At 44.6% G+C, this 26,920-nt stretch overlaps 1 protein-coding gene across 3 annotated transcripts in view; it reads right to left on the reverse strand.

Moving 5' to 3' along the window:
* Window positions 1-26,920, reverse strand: part of PARP8 (poly(ADP-ribose) polymerase family member 8) — a 365,263-nt gene that overhangs the window by 40,321 nt on the left and 298,022 nt on the right. For all 3 annotated transcript variants that reach the window (XM_089682697.1, XM_089682699.1, XM_089682698.1), the window contains exons 15-18: window positions 23,698-23,790; window positions 21,396-21,521; window positions 18,903-18,968; window positions 13,646-13,713 (exon numbers count right to left, since the gene is read on the reverse strand). In XM_089682697.1, coding sequence (XP_089538823.1) covers window positions 13,646-13,713; window positions 18,903-18,968; window positions 21,396-21,521; window positions 23,698-23,790 — 353 coding nt within the window. The remainder of the gene's footprint in view (window positions 1-13,645; window positions 13,714-18,902; window positions 18,969-21,395; window positions 21,522-23,697; window positions 23,791-26,920) is intronic.

A 26,920-nucleotide genomic window follows, 5' to 3' on the forward strand; every position in this document is an offset into this window, starting at 1 on the left:
GCTCCCATCATTCCTTCAGTCTATGGTTTGCACCGATCCCTGTATGACATCCATTCATGGATACATCCTTATGGTGATTCTTGCTTTATTGCTCCATTAAACTGTTATATATTGTCTGCTAGTCATGAACATTATTGTTTTTATTCTGGACATTCGCCACAAGCGTTCTGATTTTCTATGGTTTTCTCGGCTAAGCACATCCACCTGCCTGCGTGCCTGAGCTAAGGATAGATGGATTCCAGGAAATAAATGCTACTAGAATCATCTGCCCATACTCAAGATGGCCACAGCTAGAAATGCACTTGGCAAATGATGTTATACATCCTAGCAGACTTCAGGAGAGGAAGGAGGGTTCTCTGCTCAGCCAATGCCTGAACTGAGGGCAGATGGATTCCAGGAAGTAAATGCTACATGAACAGGGGCGGACTAACAAATCATGGAGTCCCCGGGCAATAGGGGATCATGGGGCCCCTGTGTCCTTGCCCAAACTCAAAAAAGCTTATGAAAAAGGTACCAGGGGCATCTCATGGGGCTCTCTACTGACCCCGGGCCCTCAGGCAGTGAAGGGAAATGTATGTTCCTCGCCCTACATTCTGTTTATTTTTTATATATACTCCATTTTGCTTCTCTATTTTATATTTTGTCTAGATAATCAAATGTATAGTTGTGTGTGTGTCAGTTACGTGCTATAGAACTGTAGCCACTCATCCTTTAAATCTAGCTTTGCTCAAGGCATGAAAAGTAACCAATTATTTCTTTGTACTAACAGCACCTGCTTCTGCTATGATATAGTTAAAAGTTAACCACTTCTGCTTTAAGGGAAAATACCATTGGTTTCTTGTAATTGATTCAAGATCTGTGCGATATGAATTGTTACAGATGTCACGTACATAGCCTTAACAAATTACTCAGTGAAATTCCATTCTATGTTCTCCTGTTACAACTTACCATATATAAGGAGGAAATTGTGAATAAAGAATCAGATTGCTCTCTGGAAGACTTGGCGTGCATGTGTATTTTTCTTCCTCCCCGAGAGCAGCCTCTTGGATCCAACGGGGGGCCTAAACCTGCCAGTGGTCATTAAAGAAAAATCCCTTTCAGGCAGTGCCCGAGTTTCCAAATGATCAGTCCGCCAATGTACATGAATCATCTGCCCTTGCTCAAGATGGCCATGGACAAAAATGCTAGGGGGTGTTTTTAAAAGTTATTTCTCAGCAAAATAAATCATGGAGACATCCAGGGAATATCCGATTGCCTCTCGGGGGATCAGGAAGGAATTTTTCCCCTGCAGGAGTAAATTGGATCATGCTTTGCTGGGTTTTTTGCCTTCCTCTGGATCAACTGTGGGTATAGGATTTTAACTTTTTTTTTTGGTTGAACTGGATGGACTTTTGTCTTTTCTCATTCAGACTAACTATGTAACTATATGGATGGATGGGGGAGTTTACGTTGAAAATTAACAATAAATTAAAAAGTGTCTTTGGCTTGTGGTGCTCAGATGCAGTGTAGTTCCACTTTAAGCTGGCTATACAACTGGCTAATTGACAGTAGGGATGAGTTTGGTTTCAACAAGCCTTACTGAAGTTCGGGTGTGCAATGTAAATCCCATTGAAGTCAATAAGAGATGAATGTTAAAAATCAGTCTTGGCCATTTTCTGGGCTATTGGAGATATTTTATCAAACAAATGCATGGGGGGCTGGGCCCTGCTCTGGGAATAATGAACCAAAGAAAAAAACATTAAACATTTAAAAACATTTAAATTACACTTGGCACAGAGCAGTGATTTAAAAAAGTACTTTAAATGAAATAATAAAGTTGCAAAATTCCTTTCAATAAAATGCCTGGGGGAAGATTTTAACCTGTCTGTGAAGTGGCATATCTGTACAATGTACACTACCTACTACAGCAAAACTGACATTTATGAAGAGAAAAGTTGCCGTTTAAAGTTTTTTTTTTCATTTTGGATAGAGTAATTGTTGTCAATTTTATTTTTTCCAACTATGTCCCTTTGGGAGATTTTTCTTCACTTCTTTTCTCAACCTCGTTATCCTAAACCAGGGGTGCTCAACCTCTTGAAGAGCGAGGGACACTTAAGTAGTTTGGTAACCTGTTGTGGGCCTGCAATAAAATGAAGTGGTTCAAAATTTTGATTTTTTTTTTTTTACATTTTGAATAGCATAATGAACATTTTTTCTCCTGCAGCTGCTGAGTGTCAGTGGGAAGGAGATGAGGAGATGCCGGCTTTCAGTGGTTGCAGGAGGAAAATGGAGAGGATCAGTTCCTGTATAAGCCGTCCTTGCCACCCATCCTTTCCAAATATAAAACAGAATGTGACAGTGAGGCTGCATGAGCCCCCTGGGCCATGGGGCGGGGTAGCCATTGTGACCCCTGATGCTACACCAGTGTTTGGGGGTATGTGGTAAAAACAAGTCTCAACTATGGGGTTTTACCACCCCAAAAACTGCAAATGTAAATGATCCCTTACTGTCCTGAGCTCCCTATGAGGTTGCTGTCACACTAATGTGCTGATGTTTACCCACACCATGGGTGCAGCATAGTGCACCTGCAGTTTTCCTGAAGGTTAGCTGCACTTTACCATAGACTTCTATTATGGATTGCAGGTAGAGATGAGCGAATCGAACATGACGAAGTGGAATTCGTTCCGAAGATTTGGAAAAATTCTATTCGCGACGAATCCGAAGATTAGCAAACTTCGGATGCACGAATCGAATTTTCCCAAAAATGGCGGCGACATGTGCGGCGACGGAGAAAATGGACAGAGAAGATGGGGCGGGGATCCCTGGGAAGGCGCGCAGACAAGGCGCGCTGACCCATAATGCATTCATGACATGTGATCGCATTAGCCAATCAGCAGCCAGCCAGCACTGTGTAATTGTGGAGCTATAAATCGCGGCCATCTTATAATTCTCCATTAGCCTCCGGTCATTCAAGAGAGACAGACCTGTGTGTATTAAGGGACAGAGTTAGGGCCACAGAGACTTTAGAGCCACAGAATCGTTACTCAGGGACACAGAATCGTTACTCAGGGACACAGAATCGTTACTCAGGGACACAGAATCGTTACTTAGGGCCACAGCTATCAAAGAATCGAAAATTTAAAGTGACATACACCCTTTTTTTTTTTGGTGGCTGTCGTGCACAGTTGGTGCTGCAGTTTGCCGATTGTGCAAAATAAACTGACTTTCTGCTTCACAACCACTATTGTACGTTCAAAGAGTTAAATCCATTTACACACCGGCTGGCGGTAATATTTTTTGGGTGATTAGTGCATTCCAGTGACACAAACGTACAGTTTCCAGCCAACGGCAAGCTGCAATTGACCGATTGTGTACAATAAACTGACTTTCTGCTTCACAACCACTATTGTACGTTCAAAGAGTTAGATCCATTTACACGCCGGGTGGCGGTAATATTTTTTGGGTGATTAGTGCATTCCAGTGACATAAACGTACAGTTTCCAGCCAACGGCAAGCTGCAATTGACCGATTGTGCTAAATAAACTGACTTTCTGCTTCACAACCACTATTGTACGTTCAAAGAGTTAAATCCATATACACGCCGGGTGGCGGTAATATTTTTTGGGTGATTAGTGCATTCCAGTGACATAAACGTACAGTTTCCAGCCAACGGCAAGCTGCAATTGACTGATTGTGCTAAATAAACTGACTTTCTGCTTCACAACCACTATTGTACATTCAAAGAGTTAGATCCATTTACACGCCGGGTGGCGGTAATATTTTTTGGGTGATTAGTGCATTCCAGTGACATAAACGTACAGTTTCCAGCCAACGGCAAGCTGCAATTGACCGATTGTGCTAAATAAACTGACTTTCTGCTTCACAACCACTATTGTACGTTCAAAGAGTTAAATCCATTTACACGCCGGCTGGCGGTAATATTTTTTGGGTGATTAGTGCATTCCAGTGACATAAACGTACAGTTTCCAGCCAACGGCAAGCTGCAGTTGACCGATTGTGCTAAATAAACTGACTTTCTGCTTCACAACCACTATTGTACGTTCAAAGAGTTAAATCCATTTACACGCCGGCTGGCGGTAATATTTTTTGGGTGATTAGTGCATTCCAGTGACAGAAACGTACAGTTTCCAGCCAACGGCAAGCTGCAATTGACCGATTGTTTACAATAAACTGACTTTCTGCTTCACAACCACTATTGTACGTTCAAAGAGTTAAATCCATTTACACGCCGGCTGGCGGTAATATTTTTTGGGTGATTAGTGCATTCCAGTGACATAAACGTACAGTTTACAGCCAACGGCAAGCTGCAATTGACCGATTGTGTACAATAAACTGACTTTCTGCTTCACAACCACTATTGTACGTTCAAAGAGTTAAATCCATTTACACGCCGGCTGGCGGTAATATTTTTTGGGTGATTAGTGCATTCCAGTGACCTAAACGTACAGTTTCCAGCCAACGGCAAGCTGCAATTGACCGATTGTGTACAATAAACTGACTTTCTGCTTCACAACCACTATTGTACGTTCAAAGAGTTAAATCCATATACACGCCGGGTGGCGGTAATATTTTTTGGGTGATTAGTGCATTCCAGTGACATAAACGTACAGTTTACAGCCAACGGCAAGCTGCAATTGACCGATTGTGCTAAATAAACTGACTTTCTGCTTCACAACCACTATTGTACGTTCAAAGAGTTAAATCCAGTTTTATTTTTGGGGTGCTTATTGAATTAAAGAGTATGTCAGACAACACGCAGAGGAGTGGCAGAGGAGGCAATGTTTCAGGAGCGAGCAGACGTGGCAGCAGAGGAAGGGGTCGAGGCAGCACTAGTCGCAGCCAGAGGCCAGTGCTCCCGGTGTCATCCAGCGGTCGTGTCTCCACCGACAACCCTGCCGTCATCGATTGGTTGACTCGGTCGTCTTCCTCTTCCCAGGTCACCTCTGACACCTACAGCCAACGGTCGGTGGGTACGTCAGACACAACCGTTAGTTGGCATGGCCCGGGAGCAAGCCCACTGAAATCACGTGTCCTCTACCTGCCCCTGTCCTTTGGTGTTCCCTCACCAAGCGAAGTATCGCATGCTGTGGGCTCAGCCCCACTGTACAGTGAGGAAGAGCTAACAGAGGGTGGTCAGGAACGGGGGGAGACATCCGCCTCTTCAGCAGCCAGGCGAAGAAGTACTGGCGAGGAGAGTGGCTCGGTAGCCGGTCTAGAGACAGGTCTGTCTCCTGACCCACACGCAGCCGAGGGGGCTAGTAGTGACGCGGAGACCCTAATTGATGATGATGAGGCTGATCGCACTTGGCAGCCTCGTCGTCATCAGGCTATTGCTTCCGCATCATCAGGAGAAGAGGGTGCCAGCTTGCCAGCGAGCAAAACAGTCGGTGGGTTGCCCAGGAGGCAGCAGGGTCGCAGCAGTGTCAGTGGAGCCAAACGGCCACGGAGTAGAGCACCAGCTCCACTGCAGCCTACCACCACGGCCAGTAGTGGTGCCGGTGTGCACGGAGGAAGTAGCAGTCAGCCAGTGAGGAGTAGTGGGGGCAAAGTTTCCTACTCGGCGGTGTGGCAATTTTTCGTCAAGCCGCCCGAGGAAGTAAACGTAGCCGTATGTCGACTATGTGGCCAGAAAGTCAAGCGTGGCCAGGGGGCCAATGTTGGGACTACAGCGTTGCGTCAGCATATGCAGCGTCGCCATTCGGTGGCCTGGGAAAACCGTGATAAAGATACGGCGGTTCTGCCTGCCCCAGCCCCCGCTCCATCACCCGCTCCGTTACTTGCTCCGTCACCCGACGTCAATCGCCCTCTATCAGCCAGTCAAGGCTCCAACACCTCTGCTGAGGGGAGTTGTCGCTCGTTGGCATCTTCCGCTCGTTCAGATGCTCCTTCTCCTGCTACTCCTCTTCACGGATTCCATCAGCAGTCTTTCTTGGAATCCGTTTCCAAGAGACAACAGTTTGCGAGCACGCACCCGACGGTGCAGAAGCTGAACGTCCTCCTGTCCAAGTTGCTGGTGCTGCAGTCCCTCCCTTTCCAAGTGGTGGACTCAGCACCTTTCCGAGAAATGATGGCTTGTGCCGAGCCGCGGTGGAGAGTGCCAAGCCGGCATTTCTTCGCCAAAAAGGCAGTGCCAGCCCTGCATTCACATGTAGAAGAGATGGTGGGCCAGTCTTTGAGCATGTCGGTCTCTGCCAAAGTGCACGGCAGTGCCGACGTGTGGAGCTGTAACTACGGTCAGGGACAGTACATGTCATTTACGGCCCACTGGGTGAACGTGGTGCCGGCACAGCCGCACCAGCAACTTGGACAGGTCACGCCGCTTTTGCCTCCACGTTTGCACGTCCTTGGTCCAGCAAAGATGTCCGCCTCTACCACCTCTTCTTCCGCCGTGTCCTCAGCCGCCACCCCCGTGCCAAGTCCCATTACCCGACCGGCATATCACATGTGCAGGGCGCAACGGTGTCACGCTGTGCTGCACCTGGTATGCCTTGGCGAACGTAGTCACACAGGGGAGGAACTTCTGAGTGTAATGAACAGAGAAATCGACAGATGGCTGTCTCCGCGCAAACTGAAAATCGGAACCATGTTGACCGACAACGGAAAGAACATGGTGTCTGCTCTGCGTCAAGGAAGGTTGTGCCATGCGCCATGCCATGGCAGCAGGGGAGGAGTGGGGTGGTAGGAGCAGTGGCAGCTCCACCAGCAGCGGCTGCCTCAGTCTGCAGTCGATGATGAGTAGCTTTCTTCACCAGCGCAGTGAGGAAACTACTAACCAGCCGCAGCAGCAGCAGCATCAGGTGGACCTGGAGCAGGACCTCAAACAACAGGCTTGGGCCTACTTGGACAGCACCCTGCCAACCGAGGTAGACAATCCCCTTGACTACTGGGCAACGAAACTTGACCTTTGGCCCCAACTAGCTGAATTTGCCCTTGAAAGGCTGTCATGCCCGGCCAGTAGCGTGGCATCGGAGCGCGTGTTTAGTGCGGCAGGAGGTATTGTAACTCTGCGGAGGACACGACTGTCCACCCAAAGTGTGGAGAGACTCACGTTTGTGAAAATGAATCAGGCGTGGATTAGTCTGGATTTCAAACCACCAGTTCCTGACACAACTGACTAAATCCGCCATGAATCATGCCCCAAACATGTTATTAGGGACAAATGGAAGACCTCCACCTGATCCGTACATTTGTATATATATTTTATTGAGAGGCTGCTGGTCGGCCGACTCATGTTTTGCACATTTTTAATGACTTATACTCTGCAGGTCGGGCCCCTCATGAATTGGGGTTTTTAAATTATTTATACTTCGCTGGACGACCGTCACATGAATTGAACCTTTTTAATGACTTATACTCTGCTGGTCGGGCCCCTCATGAATTGGTGTTTTTAAATTATTTATACGTCGCTGGACGACTGTCACATGAATTTAAACTTTTTAATTATTTATAGTCGACCAGTTCCAGACCGATGGAATAGCAATTTTTTAAAATATTTATTTGACACGTGTTGTCCATCTCATCAATGAGGTGGACTGTTTATTTATTGGCCACGGTTTGGCCCCCTCCTGTTTCTTACATTGTTAACTTGTTGTATCGGTCACGGTTTGGCCACATGTTTGGTTGTCTTGTTAAGATTTTCTGTAATGTACACAGTTACGCTTGACTTGTCGACTTTCCACAATCTACTAAGGTATAGCATCGCATCAAAGTTTTTTTTTTTTTTTTTTTTGGTCTAAACCATTTCTTATAATGTCAGTTTGTAGGATACGCCGCTGTAAGGCGACCTACTTTTTTGTCACTGTGTAGACATCTATTTATAGGCCGATGTTTGGCCAGAAAGATATATTTAGTAATAACCTAGCCGTTCAAGCCGCTCACTGAACACCTCGGGAATTGCTTTGTATATCTGTCGCCTTAGGGGCCGCTGTCTGGCGACATAATTTTTTGTCACTGTGTAGACATCTATTTATAGGCAGATGTTTGGCCACAAAAATATATTTAGTAATAACCTAGCCGTTCAGGCCGCTCCCTGAACACCTCGGGAATTGCTTTGTATATCTGTCGCCTTAGAGGCCGCTGTCTGAACAGCTCATGAATTGCTTTCTATATGTGTCGCCTTTGAGGCCGCTGGCTGGACAGCTGATGAATTGATTTGTATATATGTACTTATTGTCCGCTGTCCGGACAGCTCATGAATTACTTTTTGTATATAGCCTTCCAAACCACTCTCAGAATAAGTCATGATATTCATGCTGTGTATAGCCTTATAGGCCAATGGTCAATCAAGTCATGATTGTTATAGTGTGTATAGCCTTATAGGCCGCTGTCTTTACAACTTTATAATTCCATGCAGTATATAGCCCTATCGGCCACTTTCTGGCATCCAGTTGCTGTAGCCCCCATCACCACACTGTGCCACGGGCCCCTGTACTGCCTTCTCATACTGCTGCCAGATCCATCCTCTGCCATGTGCGTCTTTGTCGTCTGCTCACGCTGCTGGGTTCCAGTTTTAAACCTAGGCCTGTGTATGGCTTCCGAATACTGCTGCCTCCACCGCCACCCTGCGCCATGTGCCTCTGTCGTCTGCTCACGCTGCTGATGGCTTCCGCTTTTTAACCTAGGCCTGTGTATGGCTTCCGAATACTGCTGCCTCCACCGCCACCCTGCGCCATGTGCCTCTGTCGTCTGCTCACGCTGCTGACGGCTTCCGCTTTTTAAACTAGTCCTGTGTATGTCTTCCGAATACTGCTGCCTCCACCGCCACCCTGCGCCATGTGCCACTTTCAGGTCTCCTCACACTGCTGCCAGGTCCATACTGATTCATGGCCCCCTGTACCGGCTCCTCATGAACGTGGTTCAGCGGGTTTGCATCACTTAACGGCAAATCGTTGACAAATGCTGGGACGTTCAGTGTTGTGCGCATTAAGCCAGACACCAAAGGGCAGCACAGACCTGTTATTACTCGCTCAAGCATGGCTGAACAAAACCAGTCTCTACCACAAATTGGACCCAGACCTGCCCAGGGTCTCGTAACTAGATTGCACGGAGGAGTAGAGTCCGTTATCGGAATTAAATAGACAAAACGCCACACCAAAAAGAGTGGCCATTTCCAACACTTATTCCAGAAAGAGGAACAACCCGTTTCATATACGGCCCGTAGACGTTTCACGTCTGCCACATTCAGTCGATTTAAGACGCAAGCTCCACTTCCTGTGGTCTCTGACCGTTGATATACCTTTAAGTGTCAGCTTTGAAGCTATATTCCCTCCGGAGCACTGACACTGGTGCCCTTCCGTCAACATGCCTTTAAGTTTCAGTTTTCAACCATATTCCCCACAGAAGCCAAACTCTTGGGTATCCCAGAAGCTGCTCAGCGGGTCAGGGCAATAAAGCTCCCGGTTCGCAGGTTGTTCCGTCTTATGGATGGAAGTACGACGGTATATGATCTTCTTCGCACCCACGGCATCACCTCATAGAATCTCTGCATTGCATCTGCAATCACAACGCTGACTTCCCGGATCGCCACTCAGCCATTGGACTCTTGATAGTCGTCTCCCCACACTGCTGCTGGGGGGACTTTTTAACCTAGGCCTGTGTATGGCCTTCAATTGAATCTGCTTCCGCTCCGCCACTCTGCCAGTCGTCTCCCCATGCTGCTGCTGGGGGGACTTTTTAACCTAGGCCTGTGTATGGCCTTCAATTGAAGCTGCTTCTGCTCCACCACTCTGCCATTGGACTCTTGATAGTCGTCTCCCCACACTGCTGCTGGGGGGACTTTTTAACATAGGCCTCTGTATGGCCTTCAATTTAAGCTGCTTACGCTTCGCCACTCTGCCATGGGCCCCTGTACCGCCTCCTCTTGCTGCTGCCAGGTCCAGAGTGTGTCATGGGTCCCTGTACGGCCTCCCATTGCTGCTGACTTCATCGCCAGACTCTGCCATGTGCCACTTTCAGGTCTCCTTACACTGTTGGTGGGTTCCATTTTGTGATAGGGTGCTGTATGGCCTTCCATTGCTGCTGCCTCCACCGCCACCCTGCGCCATGTGCCTCTGTCGTCTGCTCACGCTGCTGACGGCTTCCGCTTTTTAACCGAGGCCTGTGTTTGGCTTCCGAATACTGCTGCATCCACCGCCACCCTGCGCCATGTGTCTCTGTCGTCTGCTCACGCTGCTGACGGCTTCCGCTTTTTAACCTAGGCCTGTGTATGGCTTCAGAATAATGCTGCCTACACCGCCACCCTGCGCCATGTGCCTCTGTCGTCTGCTCACGCTGCTGCCAGGTCCATACTGATTCATGGCCCCCTGTACCGGCTCCTCATGAACGTGGTTCAGCGGGTTTGCATCACTTAACGGCAAATCGTTGACAAATGCTGGGACGTTCAGTGTTGTGCGCATTAAGCCAGACACCAAAGGGCAGCACAGACCTGTTATTACTCGCTCAAGCATGGCTGAACAAAACCAGTCTCTACCACAAATTGGACCCAGACCTGCCCAGGGTCTCGTAAGTAGATTGCACGGAGGAGTAGAGTTCGTTATTGGAATTAACTGTGAGGGACTTTTAAACCTAGGCCTGTGTATGGCCTTCAATTGAAGCTGCTTCTGCTCCGCCACTCTGCCATTGGACTCTTGATAGTCGTCTCCCCACGCTGCTGCTGGGGGGACTTTTTAACATAGGCCTCTGTATGGCCTTCAATTTTAGCTGCTTACGCTCCGCCACTCTGCCATGGGCTCCTGTACCGCCTCCTCATGCTGCTGCCAGGCCCGTAATCTGCCATGGGCCCCCGTACCGACTCCTCATGCTGCTGCCAGGCCCGTAATCTGTCATGGGCCCCTGTACCGCCTCCTCATGCTGCTGCCAGGTCCAGAGTGTGTCATGGGTCCCTGTACGGCCTCCCATTGCTGCTGTCTCCATCGCCACACTCTGCCATGTGCCACTTTCAGGTCTCCTCACACTGCTGGTGGGTTCCATTTTGTCATGGGGTGCTGTATGGCCTCCCATTGCTGCTGCCTCCACCGCCACACTGTGGCTCCACACTCTGGTTTTGGCCCCGTGACTGCCCAAATGAGTGAAGTGTGCGGTGATTCTAAGATCGACGGCACTCATCTGCATGTCATACTGACTGACAGTATTATTTCTCTTCCCCAGCAGACTCCAAGGGCATTTAAATTAAAGGTACAGTGTTCTGCACTAATATAAAGGCTCTCTGAAGCCTAGAAACACCCTTTTTATAAGTTAAATTCGCAGCGAATATATTCGGCTCGAAGCAAATTTATTCGGCGAATTCGGCGAATCAGCCGAACCGAATTTTTGAATAATTCGCTCATCTCTAATTGCAGGTCTACATTCAGGAGTTTTGGTGCACTTTCAGAAAGCGCACCAAACCCACAGGATATAACAGAGGTCTATGGCTCAGTGGATCTAACCCACAGGAAAGCCGCAGGTGCACTGTGGATCAGTGTGAAAGCAGCCTAATAATCCTTTATTAAAAGTGCTAATATGCCTATTACAAAACTATGTGATGCTTAATAAATTGTCCTTTTTCTCTTCCAGCTTCTGCTGGCATTGTTAGGCTGCTAGAAAGGTCTTAGGCGAAGTGCACTTGGTATCGCTCCACCTGGGACAGGAGGCAGCGCTACAGAGGAAGCATCAGGTAATGCTGCTCCAACTTTCTCCGCTGCCAGCGCCAGCTCCAGCTCCATGCACTCTGATGCTCTGAGATGGCGGACCCGTGATCTGGGCTTGTCGACCTGCCATACCAGAGCATGAAGTCGCAGACCACATCAGAGGGCTCTCTAGACCAGGGATGCCCAACCTTTTGACTTTCCTGGGCCACAATGGAAAAAGAGGAATTGTCTTCGGCCAAACATAAAATATACTAACAATAAGGATAGCTGATGAGCAGAAAATGTTGGGCAGATCACAAGTTAACAATCACTGATATAGATAATGTACCTATCTGAGTAATAAAATTTCATTTATTTGTCTTTTTTTTAATTAAAAAGGTAAAAGAGGGCAACATAAAATTAGTGCAATATTTGACACTGTTTGATATACTAACACATTAATATCTGGTTGAATGGATCTAGTAGCAATTGTTAATTATTTCTCAAGGTGCTCATCAGATATTTTGGTTCTAATTTTGCCCTTTGTGTGCTTCATCCTTGAAAATAGTTGCTCACAAATATAAGTGTAGCCAAAAATTGATGACATGAATAAGGTGTGATTGTGAAGAGTGGGAGATTTTTGTTCGGGAAGATTAAACTTATAAAAGTCCAGTAAAGAGACAATATCAAATTTTTCTTTGGCCGCATGTGTTCGCTAAGTGTAAATGCATTTTTACAAAAAATTCCTCCAAAAAAGCATTTTTATGTAAGTTTATGATTTTGTGTTGGGCCACATGTGGGCTGTGGGTCGCAGGCTGGTCACCCCTGCCCTAGAGAAACCCTTGAAATAATTTTAAAGTCTCAGTGCGCCCTTGCTAAACTTGGTCCATTAAGGTCATTAGGAAAATGCCCCTTATATTGGTGGTCAGTGGAAAGAATGCCCCCCCTTATACTGGTGGTTAGAATTGCAGTCACCTAAAAAGATCATTGGTGTCATGCCGCTAGCTCTACCAAGTCGGGATGGATCTAGAAATATGAGGATGCTATCAGATGGGGGGTTAATTAGCCACAGCTCAAGGAAACCCAAGCAACCACTTGAGGAACCCTGGGGTTTCAAAGAACCCTGGTTGAGAATGATCAATCTATCAATCAAACTGTTTAAAGAAAGCACCAGTTTACTGTTCTAAAAACTTTAGAGGGCTGGACTGTGCCTAGTGGAAGTAAACAATGCTCAATCTTTGTAGTTAGGGGGAGAAATAGTTGGTGTCAGTGGGAGAATAGTGCCCCATTTTTGTTATCAGTGAAGGAATTATTCCCCATTGTTGGTGTCAATGGAAGGACTAGTGCCCCATTATTGGTGTCAGTAGCAGGAATAATACCTCAAGGGCCAGATAAAGACAAACAAAAGGCCACATCTGGCCCCAGGGTCACAGTTTGGAGACCACTGGCTTAATCTATCTATCTAATGTGCACACTGATGTCACAATTTTTTTTGTTTTTAACTGACACGATTGTAGGGTATGTAATGCACTGCAAAGAGTGTCTGTGCAATATAAATGTCTGTAATAAATAAAAAACAACATCTCTTAAAGGACAGGAAAAGAAAGAAAATGGGGAAATGGTTACACTGAAAACATGTTTCATTTGGCTGGATGTTCAGAAGACAACAGTGTGTCCTCAACGTACACCACCTTAAATAAGTCTAATAATTCTAAACACTATAATTTGATTTTCTAGCTGTCTGTTTATATAAATCTATGAATCAAAAAGTCACTTTCCCCAAAAAGAAAAATGTTCTTTTATTTCCCCGAGCTGCCTTTTATTTTATCGGGCTGCCACCATGTGGAGGTATCTTGCAACAAATCTAGGACACGAGATGGGTTAGATCCCGGTTTATCTGACAGTCAGGCTCTGCTATTTCAGTCCCCATCTCAGATAGATTTCCTATTTTTCCAATAGCACAGCAAAAAATTTCATTAAGACGATAATGCATTTCTCAGGAAGAGCTGTAGACTGTATGGTGTATAAATAGCAGCACAAACCATTGCAGCAAAGGGTGGGCCAGGGGATCTTGCTTATCCATCTGCTTCTTGATTTCCAAATAAGGTGCCTGGAGCAATAAAAATAAAATACATATAACAGAACCGCGCAATCTCTAAACAAACAACACATAGACAGATTTAATGCCAAGATGAAGTAAGATGGAGAATTTAATTTGTGCGACCAAACGCTATTTAAAAGTAAGGCACGCCATTAATTAGTAATGGTAGCCTTGGCTGTGATACAGAACTGTATAATAAGAGTTATATAAGGTCATATGAGGACAGGCCGCCCAGCTCATGGGAACTTCAGCGCTAAGAGGCAGGTTACTCAGGTTACCTGCTGCCTCCTGTCAATCGACATCGCTTGTATTATGTATCAAATAATTTGGAAAGGAAAATGCACATAAAATGAATATAATTTTGTTTTGGCTAGCTCTCGGTGAGTTAAAGCCTGACTACGGGAATTAGGAACAATCTACAATTACAGTGGGGCTCCCCATGCACTGCAAGGGTTAAATCGAAGTGCTCATTATGTCTATGGGTGATGGAATAAGGGGAAATACCTAGCTTGCTCAATGCTCAAGCAGGTCCCGCCAGTGATGTGACGGGACCTCACAGCTTCCTCTCTAAGGCACAGTGCCATGCTCACCTCCACCATGTACAATACAGGGTTAACAGTCATGCATTGTATGTCATGAGGCCACAGAAACCTTTGGGGAGAAGCAGGCAGTATTGGAGCTGGCCGCAATGGGGATGGGGTAAGCAATCCTCCTGTTCCTGTCAGGGGCGGACTTACAACTCATGGGGCCCCCGGGCAATAGGGGATCATGGGGCCCCTGTGTCCTTGCCCAAACTCAAAAAAGCCTATGAAAAAGGTACCAGGGGCATCTTATGGGGCCTCCTACTGACCCCGGGTCCTCGGGCAGTGCCCGAGTTTCAAATGGTCAGTCCACCCCTGGTTCCTGTATCTCCAAGACAGAATGAGCATTTAACGCTTGCAGCCCGGGGCCCCCAATGCAAAGGTAGAATTTTTCTACTTCCTGGAGTTAGGGTTTATTTAATTCCCATCTTAACCCCTTCCCCCCTAGTGTCCCTTTACCAAGGTCTGTAAGCCTGGGGGGAAGGGGGGTGGGGGGTAGGAAGAAGTGACCGATCATGTGACCACTGTGATTGGTTGTTAGAGTGGTCACAGGAGCTGGTCCTGCCAGCTCTAGATTATTACTAGAGATCATGAGATGTCTCTGACAGCTCAGTCACTGTGCTGGGAGCTTGCAGTGAGTGCGTTCTCAGCACAGAAAACTTGTCTGCTCATGGGCGCAATTGTGGGACATGTGGGTGTTAAAAGGTCATCCCATATTTTGATGCACATATGTGTTACATGGGCAGCAACAGGTTAAAGCAGCGGTCAGGTAGCTAAATAATAATATATATATTTATTTATACACACACACGTACAGTACACAAGCCATCAAAATACAGTGCATAAGCCGTCAAAATATATCAAGTCTGTTCAGTCAGTGTTGTGATTCACACACCTTAGTATAATTTTCTGAGAGAATAATATAAAGAAAGATTTCGCACAATACAATTAGCAACAGATTAAAATATATTTCATTATTTTAAAATGAGATACAAAACTGTAGTGAAGGGTGTTTTATATTTGTCCTAAATTCCTCTTGGGGACTGTGGCTGTGTTACCTGTACAATCACTATTGGCATCTCATGCTCCCTCTGCAGCTAGTCAGTTTATTTTATATTAGGGTATGTCAGGAATAGTAATGAATAGCAAGACTCTGATGAATGTAGAAGCAGAGTTCACTTCTGGAGTCAGTGTGAGATATAAGAAAACAGAATGGGATTCAGTCTATACCTGTAGCTGAAGTAGTGGTTTAAAGAATAGGTAAAGCCAACATTTCATATTCCTGATACACTATATTGCCAAAAGTATTGGTTGGCCTGCCTTTACACGCACATGAACTTTAATGGCATCCCAGACTTAGTCCATAGGGTTCAATACTGAGTTGGCCCACCCTTTGCAGTTATAACAGCTTCAACTCTTCTGGGAAGGCTTTCCACAAGGTTTAGTAGGGTGTCTATGGGAATGTTTGAGCATTCTTCCTGAAGCGCATTTGTGAGGTCAGGCACTGATGTCAGATGAGAAGGCCTGGCTCGCAGTCTCCGCTCTAATTCATCCCAAAGGTGTTTTTTTCGGGTTGAGGTCAGGACTCTGTGCAGGCCAGTCAAGTTCCTCCACCCAAAACTTGCTCATCCATGTCTTTATGGACCTTGCTTTGTGCACTGGTGTACATGAAATTGACCAAAATGTCTTGGTATGCTGACGCCTTAAGAGTTCCCTTCAATGGAACTAAGGGGCCAAGCCCAACCCCTGAAAAACAACCCCACACCATAATCCCCCTTCCACCAGACGTTACACTTGGCACAATGCAGTCAGGCAGGTACTGTTCTCCTGGCAACCACCAAACCCAGACACATCCATTGGATTTCCAGACAGAGAAGTGTGATTCATCACTCCAGAGAACACGTCTCCACTGCTCTGGAGTCCAGTGGCAGCGTGCTTTACACCACTGCATCCAACACTTTGCATTGCACTTTGTGATGTAAGGCTTGGATGCAGCTGCTCAGCCATGGACACCCATTCCATGAAGCTCTCTACAAACTGTTGTTGTGCTAATCTGAAGGCTACATGAAGTTTGGAGGTCTTTAGCTACTAACTCTGCAGACGGTTGGTGACTTCTGCTCACTGTGCGCTTCAGCATGCGCTGACCCCGCTCTTTCATTTTACATGGCTTAATCTAATCTAATTTTTGACCTTCCACATGTCAAACCAGTGCTGCAGGGAGCCCCTAAGGCTCTATTCAAACTTATGCAACTTATCATGCGATATTGAACACTAAAGTCGCATGAAAATTCATGTTTTTCAATGACAACCATTCAAATATGTGTGACTTAAAGTTGCAGTGACTTTAAAAAGGTTCCTGCACTACTTAAGTCTAACTTTCATATAACTTGAGTGCCATAGACTGCAATGTAAACTCCCAAAAGTCATTCGAAAGTTGCACCTGAATGTTATACATGAAACCGTTCTGGAACATTTGTCCATTATCATTGGTCAAAGCCAAAGTCACATCCAAGTTGTACCCATCCAAAGTTGCACCAAAGTTGCGCTCCAAAATCGCATGACTTTGCAGCCGTACAAGTGAGAATGGAACCTAAAACTTGACCGCCAACAATTTGTAACTTCCATCTCTTAGAAATGTTGGCTATAAGAAACACTTTCCTAATGCAAGCAGCATGCACAAAAGAACTTTGCATTGCCCCCCAGTAGCAACAGGAGCACTTTAAAACAGACATTTCTTTTCCCAAGCTGTGCAAAGCAACAGGTTTCCCTTAAAGCTATGTTTAGTTTATTGCTTTTATTTTTTAATCACCACATGGAACAGTACTTATATTGATACAAAAGTGTTGTGCTAGTGGCTGCTCTCTGAGTTGAAATCTCCCATTGCCTGACGCACCACCCGCCCAGCCCCCTGCCCATATTCTCGCAGCAGTAATCTTCCAGAGCTGCGAGAGTTAATACAGGCACTGCACCTGTCACAGGCATTTGTCAAGAGTGCCAATTATGGCCATCCTTACCATTCATAGAAGCTGCACTATAGATACCAGCAATGAAAAGTGCTCTGTGAATAAAGAAGGAAGGTATTCCATTCATTTGCCTGTCCTTCATTCAGAGAGCTATAGTACAGCTTCTTTGAATGAAACAACATACAAACACACTTAACGCCTGATACACATTATGAAAACATTTGAGGAATGATGGTCCAATGTATTTTTTTGTATGATAGTCTCATATCGAAAATGAATAGGTTACTAGAGTTACAAAAATTCTTGTAAGACAAAATACAACTTCCTCTGATGATGTAATATATTGTATTGTAATGTATTCTTTTATTTCCAAGCATGCGCAGTCTTGATCACTCGATTTTTACTGATGAATACTACGCTGATTAAATTAAAATCATTCATCCTGTTATCTTACAAGAAGATTTTTTGTGTTTGTCCCTTTGGATAATTTTGCATGAACTGTCATGGTCGGTTCTCGAAAGCTGTGTACTAACGATCAGATTATCGGATGATCGCTCTGAAAGCGGTATTTTTCGTCCGATTTTCTCATCATGTGTACTATTAAGCTACATTCACATGGCCGCATGGGTGTGGATAGATTTCTATGGCCAGTTAGTGTGCAGACAGAACTCTGCAGAAAAGACGACTGTGGACACACACTGGCTTTGTCAAAGGTTAGTCGGAGGCTCTATGTACATGTAACTTTTCAGATGAGCAATTACATACAAAAAGTGCCAGAGTGTAAATCTAGCTGTAAAGAAGAAGTACAGCCAAAGCTCTTTTGGCTGTACTTCTCCTATGGATCACAGGAGTGAAGTTCGTTCTGTGATCCGTTTTCAGCCATCAGCGGGTTAAAGAATGCTGTCGGCTGATGTCACAGAGCTGGTCCAAGATCCGGAATGATCCTGATCATATAGTCGGGATCCACCCAGAAGCCAGGATTGGCACCTGGCTCAGCCTCTCTGCAATCTGTCAAGATCCTAAGCCAGCCCCTCTCTCCCCATCCACAGGCCAACTCTCCAGTGAGCACAGGGGGGGCAGAGCGGAGAGCCTGGTTCACATGTATGCAGCCGTGCAGGCCGCGTTTTGCACAGGCATTTGAATGGACTCCCGGCCCGTGACACGCAGGAAGGAAGTCCCTACACTTCTTTGGAAAACGCAGCCTGCACAGGAACCTCAGTTCCCAGTATGGTTGCGTTTTCCAGTGCAGGCGGCGTGCCATTAAAATTAATGGCACCCGCCCGCGGGTCCACATTTCTGTGCGGGTGGTGCGGCTGCACGGATGTTCGTGTGGATCCGCAGCGGCACCACCCACACAGATGTGAACCTAGGATGACAGTCACGGCTCGCTGCTAAGAGCAGAGGGGAGAACTGAGCGGTTTGATTGCTCAGCTCTCAGTAGAGAGTCAGCAGGGGACAGATGAAGCATCGGATCAATACTGCATCCACCTGAGTATCATTTTTCTTTTAAGTCCATACTTCTCTTTTAAGCACATGTAAAAGTTATCAGAGACAAACCTGAAGGAATAAAAGTCAACCCAATACTTGGTATATATGCATGTTACAATGCATTTGCCTTTTAAATACAGAAGTAAAAATTAGGGCCGGTGCTTACTTGAGTCATCTCTCTGATAGAAGCGATGCTGTCTAGTGCCTTCTGAACTCTGTCGTAATTCTTTTTCTGTTAAAAAAAAAATAAAGATGGGTCAAGGAGCTTGCAATGCATTTAAAACAGATGAAGACAAACAATGATGTTTAATTTAGGAGCTAGTTCCTGATGTCTCTTGGGAACTCCAATGAACTCTGCGGTGAGTCTGTTCACCTGTCCCTGCCATTACAAAGGGACAGAACTCTTTTTTTATATTGTGGAGAATACAAATAAAGCTGGACAGAACTAGAACTCTGGGGTGGGCAATAAACAGAGCCATGGCAGACAGGTCCTACAAGAAGTCACTGAATGACTCAGCTCCCTAGACTTTACCTACAATTAAAATATTTTTTAGTGGGACAAGTCTGTCATGGGAAACGTAAAGGTGGTGTCATTACTAATCTCCTATTTAAATTCTTAGTTACCTGGCTGTCATTTTGATCCTCTAACTTTGATCTGTTTTATATCAAGTTTCAAATTAATACATTCTAACTCAACCCGAGGGACACTGTCACATGACAGCAGGCTGCCGTCCCAATCACCTGTGGTCATGGGATTCCACAATGGAATTTCAGGGGTGATGGTGACATCATTGAACTAATGTGCCCACATGGCAATATTTGGTCAGTGTCATTGACCGAATATTATTAGGCCAATGATGTCACCAGCATGTTGTATGTGATGTCACTCTTTGTTACATGTGATGATGGGGCAGAGAATTCCACAGCTGCATGTGATTGGGACGGCAACCTGCTGTCATATGACAGTTTTCCACAGTTTGGAACCTTTAGTCAGCAACATAGAACATCATTAACCACTTAAGGACAGCCTGCCCGCAATGTATTGCGGATGGGCAGACCGTACAGGTGCAGCGATGTACCTGTAAGTCGCTAACCTCTTCCAGATACAGGGCAGGCACACTCATCCCCCACCCACAACCACCAACTCCCGCTGTGATTAGACAGAGCCAACAATTCATGGCCGGACCTGCTGATCGGCTGTGTCTCCCTGCAAAGCAGGGAGAAGGTAAAAAAACATTTTTAGCAAAAATCAGCACATATTACACACATTAACACTTGTTAGGCACACACTTACCCCTTGATTACCCAAAGATGTTAACCCCTTCCCAGCCAAAGCCATTAGTACAGTGACAGTGTATAATATTACTGATCACTGTATTAGTGTCACTGGTGATTCAGGGTCATTTAGTCAGTTAGTGTTAGATTGCCCGCCGCACTATCACAGTACCACTATAAGTCGCTGACCGCTGCCATTACTAGTATTTAAAAAATGTCAGTATATACCATAGTTTGTAGACATAACTTTCACGCAAACCAATTACTATACATTTATTGGTATTTTTTACCAAAGACATGTAGCAGAAAGAATACATTTTGGCTTAAATTAATGAAGAAATTAATTTTTTTTTAATTTTTTATTAGCAGAAACTAAAATATATTGTTTTTTTTCAAAATGTTCATTTTTTTGTTTGTATCACAAAAACTAAATAACCCAGTGGTGATCAAATACCACCAAAAAAAGCTCTATTTGTGTGAAAAAAAAAAGATAAATTTCCACTGGGTTCAGTGTTACGTGACTGCACAATTACCAGGTAAAGTGGTTCTAAAAAAACCCGTCTCTGTGCAGCAGCCCCGATAAACCCCCCCCCCCAATACTCACCTAAGCCCCCTCTCGATCCAACAATGTGCACTGGAGTCTTGGCTATCCCAGGACTCCCTCTTCCCATTGGCTCTGACAGAAGCAGGAGGCATTGGCTCCCACTGCTGTCAATCACAGCCAGTGAGCCAATGAGTAGAGAGAGGGGGCAGGGCCGAGTCGCTGCTTCATGTGTGAATGGACACATGGAGCAGTGGGTGCCCCCATAGCAAGCTGCTTGCTGTGGGAACACCCAACAGGAGGGAGGGGACAGGAGTGCCGGTGGGGACCCGAGAAGAGGAGGCTCTGGGCTGCTCTGTGTAAAACCGCTGCACACAGCAGTAAGTATAGACATGTTTGTTATCTCCTCTATAAAATAAGCCTTTAGAATCACTTTAAAGTAGCGCAGTGCTAAAGAGCAAAAAATGGCCTGATCATGAATGGTCTAAAACCTTTCCGGAGCTCAAGTGGTCGGCCAAACACAGCCAGGCAGCTAGCACCTTTCTCAAGGAGGGCAGCAGTTGTGGCTCATTTACTATCAGTTGTAAATCAAAGGAAGACACATGTCTGTGTTGCACACAGCAGCCAATCAAAGAATTACTTTTATGAACGCCATAGGTTCAATTCACAAACCTAAAAAAGACAGCTATTTTCAGCTGAATCTAATACGTTGAAAACTACCATCACATAGCTGAAAATAAAGAACCTTACCCCTCTTTAAAGCTTTGTGAATTGAGCTTCATGTGTGTGTGTATAGCACATATTGAACTGAAGAAGTGTGAAAGCATACTAGTGAACACTTACTCTGGGATTAAAGGCCAGGGTCTGAGAATCATTGGGGTCTACCACCGAAGGATATGGCTCAAATATAACAACTTTCCTTGGAGATTCCAAAGCAGACCGACACATGGATACTAGCAGATCTACAACCTTGAAACAAAACACATCAACAAGAAAGGACTGCATATACTGAAATGACTTATGAAATATAAGAAACATTCAAATTCTGAAATATTCTGGACAATGATTAACATAAATATTCTTGGGCAGAAAAGCATACAAAAAGTGCCACTCTTTTTGGTTGCCAAATGCTGGGAAACACCTGTACTGCAGTTGCAATATCAGTAAAGGTACTACATACCTGTACTGACTCTATGGGGTTGATATTGAAGAACTAGAGCTCTCAAAATCTGGTGCAGCTGTGCATCAACTTCTAACTTCAGCTTGTTTTAGAGCAGAACTATTGGCAAAACTTTTTTGGTCATTTTGGATAGAGTAAGGGAGAATCATAACCCCTGTCGGATTTTTATTCACCATCTGTGTCCCATTGTGGAGAATTTGCTTCATTCCTGTCCCATAGCCAAATAGGAAGTAAGAGGAAATCCCTGTGAATTAAGGGAATTCCTTGGGCTCCCCCAGGTCCCCATTAGAAGCTTTCCCCTCTATTATTTTTCTTTGGACAGCCCAACATTGTGATTTTTTTTTTAACTTTCACTTTCAATGATAATGGTAAACAGGACAAATCGAGAGGGTGAACCTCCCTAATGGGGGCACTGACAGCAATGAAAACTGACAGGTGTTCTAATCCATCTCCAATCTATCCAAAACTAAATAGAAGTTTTGCTATTATTTTTACTTTAAGCTTTGGCGATAAACCTGGAGGGTGATTGGTTTCTATGAAGAGCTGCACCAGATTTTGCATGCTCCAGTTTTAGTAAATCTCCCCCTATGTGTCTATCTGCACATCTGCCTTGGAACATCTGAGCTATTGTCACTGCCAAAGACAACCATGTAGATGAAATACTTGAAAGATTGCTTTTCCAGGGAATATCCGATTGCCTTCAGGGGAGCAGGAAATTTTTTTTTTAATCAGATGAATAGGATGACCAGGAAAAGGTCAGCAACAGCAGCCCCATTATTCTCGAGGGAGGATAGGATACCTTTATAGTTCAGGTATCTGTCAAAAATCAATAAAGCCATAGTGAGCAGGCAATTTGCAGTTGTTACAGGAGTAGGTGGATCATGTGAAAGGGAGATCTAGGTGTCATCTGTATTCATGGTCAACAGTGTCAAGCTGGTCAACTTTGTGGAATTACCAGGCCAACAGTGTCAAATTAGCAGGTCAACAGTGTCAAATGAGCAGGTCTACAGTGTCAAATGATCAGGTCAACAATGTCAAATGAACTGATCAACAGTGTCAAATGAGCAGGTCAACAATGTCAAATAAGTTGATTAACAGTGTCAAATGAACTGATCAACACTGTCAAATGAGCAGGTCAACAGTGTCAAATGAGGTGGTCAACAGTGTCAAATAAGCTGGCCAACAGTGTCAAATGAACTGGTCAGTTTTGTGGAATGAGCAGGTCAATAGTATCAAATGAGCAGGTCAACAGTGTAAAATGAGATAGTCAACAGTTCAAATGATCAGGTCAACAGTGTCAAATGAGGTGGTCAACAGTGTCAAATAAACTGATCTACAGTGTCAAATGAAATGGTTAACTTTGTGGAATGAGCAGGTCAATGGTATCAAATGAGCAGGTCAACAGTATCCAGCGGGCAGGTGGACAATATCAAATGAGGTAGTCAACAGTGTGGAATGAGCAGGTCAATAGTGTCAAATGGACAGGTCAATAGTATAAAAGGAGCAGGTCAAACCTGTCAAATGTGAAGGGGTGAAAAAGATGGCGGAGCAAGGGAGTCATATCAGGATTTCGCTCTACTGAGGCCACTGGTCAGTTTAAAGACTACAATGTGAATGTGCAGGACTAAAACCAAACTGTAGATGTTCTCAAAGTAAGCAAGTATAAACCTCTCATCTTCCCATAGGGATGCTCTACACAGGCTCTCCTGACTCCAGACAAGTGTACTCTCACAACTGCTGAGATCGGCAGTGCAACTGAGTTACAAGTTCAAGACATGCTTGTTTATATATGTGTTTCAGCTACACGGTCTTTCTAAAATCAAATTTAAAATTTTCTTCATTACCTAAAACTAGACAAATGATAACAATAACAAAGGAAATATAACCGTGTTTACACACTAGTACAATTTATTGTTCAAAGAATATTAATATTATTCTCAAGGTTGCAGTGTTGCTTTTACCTACCTGAGCACCAGTGGCGATTTCATCTGCGGCTTCATTCATTACACCTAATGTTTGAAAAGCAAATACACACAGCTCTCTTTCACACACTGTGGGCTAAAAGAGAAAAAAACATATGGACTTAATTCTTGTATACATACACAAACAAGGACTCACTATATAAAAGAATATGTAAACCCAACATTTCCTATTCCTGATATGTGCCTGCTGTAGCATGAAATAGTATCCTGTGCTCTTTGTATTGCTTCCCTTGTGTGAAATCCCTGGTGTTCCTGCCAGTCCCTCTGCTTTCCTATTAAAAACTGACCACACTAGGCAGAAGAACACACCTTGCTCAGTTCTCTAGCTGTGCTGGGAACTCAGTCTGCTCTCCTTCAATGATCAGACTTTTGTTGACCCCCCCCCCCCCTTCACAGCCTTTCACTGGAAAGATCAGTGTAATTCAGTTTCTCCTCCCCCTGCTTTTATGCAGATGAGAACAGAGTGAATGTGATCACTTATAAATAAAAAGGGGAACAAAGGTGTGTATAATGTGTATAATGTTTTTATATCTAAACACAAATGTTTTGCCTTTCATTTCTGTTTTAAACTGAGTGGGTGGTTTTACAAGGTGAGAGTTTACAAAAACCTTAAAGGTGACAAAGCACAATGTGGAATACAATCTTACCCTCAGTTTCTGTTCCATAGACACAACAGAAAGTAAGAAGAGATCCCTCCAAAATAAAGGAAGAACCCTTTTTGTCAGTTTTCACCAGAAGTTCTCAACCCTTTTTGTCAGTTTTCACCAGAAGTTCTCAACCCTTTTTGTCAGTTGTCACCAGAACAAGTGTCCCCTCTGCTTCTGTTGCAGTGGCAACTCAAAATTTAGTATTACAAAGGGGTTGATCTATTCAAGGCAAATAGACTGTGCACTCTGCAAGTGCATTTGCTCCAGAGCTTAGTAAATGAGATGACATTATAATTTGCAAATAATATCCAATCACATGCAAGGGAAATTTAAAAAAAAAACTGCATTTTTGCTTGCAGATGATTGGATGATGGAAGTCAGCAGAGTTTTCCCTCATTTAATTTTGTAAAGCGCTGTGCAAACGGTTGGTACTATATAAATCCTGTATAATAATAATAATTTACTAAGCTCTGGAGCAACTGCACTTCCAGTGTGCAACTGCACTTGCAAAGTGCTCAGTCTATTTGCCTTTAATAACTCCTAACTTCTCCTAGACTGTAAGCTAGAAAGGGCAGGGCCCTCTAACCCTCGTGTATCGTGTATTGTATTGTTACTGTATTGTCTCATGTCTTGTCCCCCATTCTAATGTACAGCGCTGAGCAAACCCTTTGGCGCTATATAAATACTCAATAATAATAATAATAACTTGACAAAGGTCACCAGGACATAGAAAGGGCAAATTTCCCCAACATGGACAAAGAAACAAAAACATACAGGTGCTCTAACCATTCCACACTCCATGCAAAAAATAAAAAAAGTTTTTGGCTGTAGATAAGATACACATTGATAAATGAGGTTAAACGTTTTTATTTTTTGGGGGTTTTTTTTCATCGCTGAGTCTACTAAGACATCAGAATTTACTATGAAAATGGAACTTGAAGCTAGAGCATGCAAGCATCTATTCTACCACAAGATGGCACTATGATAACAAAGCATCCTAGATCCCCTGGCTGATTACAATGGGAGGACTGCAGCTTTTTTCCTTTGTGTTTTAATTCATGAAATTCCTTTACTTTGCTCAGCGCTTGTGAAATGAGATGTCAAATAACTTGATGTACAGTAAAGCAGCGCACAATGGGCTTTGCTTCATTTCACGGAGAACCAGGGAATGGAGGCTAATTTTATGAAAAACATTGTAATTCATAGCCTGCCTTTCCAGAAACGTACTGCTGTGTGAATTTAATGTAGAATGGTACAGAAAATAAAAAAAGACTTGTTAGCAGAGTCATAGGGTTCTGACAACTCTGCAAAACAACTACAGGGAGTATCTCCTTCTCACACGACATAAAGATTCTCGCTAGCCATATACATTGTGATCTGATTGTACAATATCTCTACAATCTACCATACACTGACCATACACATTACAATCTGATTGTACAATCTCCATAAAATATTGTTTAAAACCACCAAAACTATGTAATATGGGGGATGCCTGAAACAGCCAATTAATGCATATCCAGTCAGGCCTGGTCATGGTCTGGTCTGGTCATGAGATGAGCAACAGATAGTGATGTACCGGGTAAACCAACAGCGTTTAATCAATTCCCAGAGTTCACCATTTCCAATCCCTGGGTTCTCATCCAATCAGCTTGATATGATCAGTACTGTTCTGTTTTAAATGCCACTTTAGGCATTGATATATGGCCTTAAACCCAGTCTATCTGCACAGTATAGTTACCTGCTGACTTGACACCATCCTCAGGCAGGTTAACTCTTCACTACACAGAAGTTGAATCCAATACAATTTTATGTCAGCTAATTGGAGTACAGAGGAGGCTTTTCCAGTCTTTAGAAATCTAAGAATACAGCAACTTTCCTTACTATTGTCTCTGTGAATAACTAACACTGACTGACTGAGGGAACATGGAAGAAGTGGGAAAGGTCTAGCTACGATGGAACCAACTAGCACTAAACAGGAGGGGAAGACAGAGGAAGATAGCAAATGATATTAGCAAACAAGTTGTAGGGGCCAGAAACTACCACTAGATGTCAGTACACTACAAAACAATGATAACCTTATGAAGTTCAGTACAAGACAACAATTATTATTATTATTATACAGTATTTATAAAGCGCCAATAGTTTGCTCAACACTGTACATTACAATGGGGGACAGAACAATACCAATACAATGCAAAACATGAGGGGATTGAGGGCCTTACAATCTAGGAGGGAGGGGATAGTGGTACAGGAGGAGATAGCTGTGGGGGATGGAGTGGTAGGAAGAGTGGAGGAGGTCGGCAAGTTAGCAGGGGGTGGGGTAGGCTTCCCTGAAGAGGTGGGTTTTCAGGGTGCACCTAAAGGAGAGGAGAGTAGGTGATAGTCTGATGGGATTGGGCAGGGAGTTCCAGAGGATGGGTGACACCCTGGAGAAGTCCTGGAGGTGGGCATGGGAGGAGGAGACCAGGGAACTAGAGAGAAGGAGGTCTTGTGAGGAGTGGAGTGTGCGTGCTGGGCGGTACTTGGATATTAGGTCAGTGATGTAGTTCGGGGCAG

The sequence above is a fragment of the Staurois parvus genome, unplaced genomic scaffold (assembly GCF_062004578.1).
Source record: "Staurois parvus isolate SC_StPar_1 unplaced genomic scaffold, SC_StPar_1.0 ptg000294l, whole genome shotgun sequence".
NCBI lineage: Eukaryota > Metazoa > Chordata > Amphibia > Anura > Ranidae > Staurois > Staurois parvus.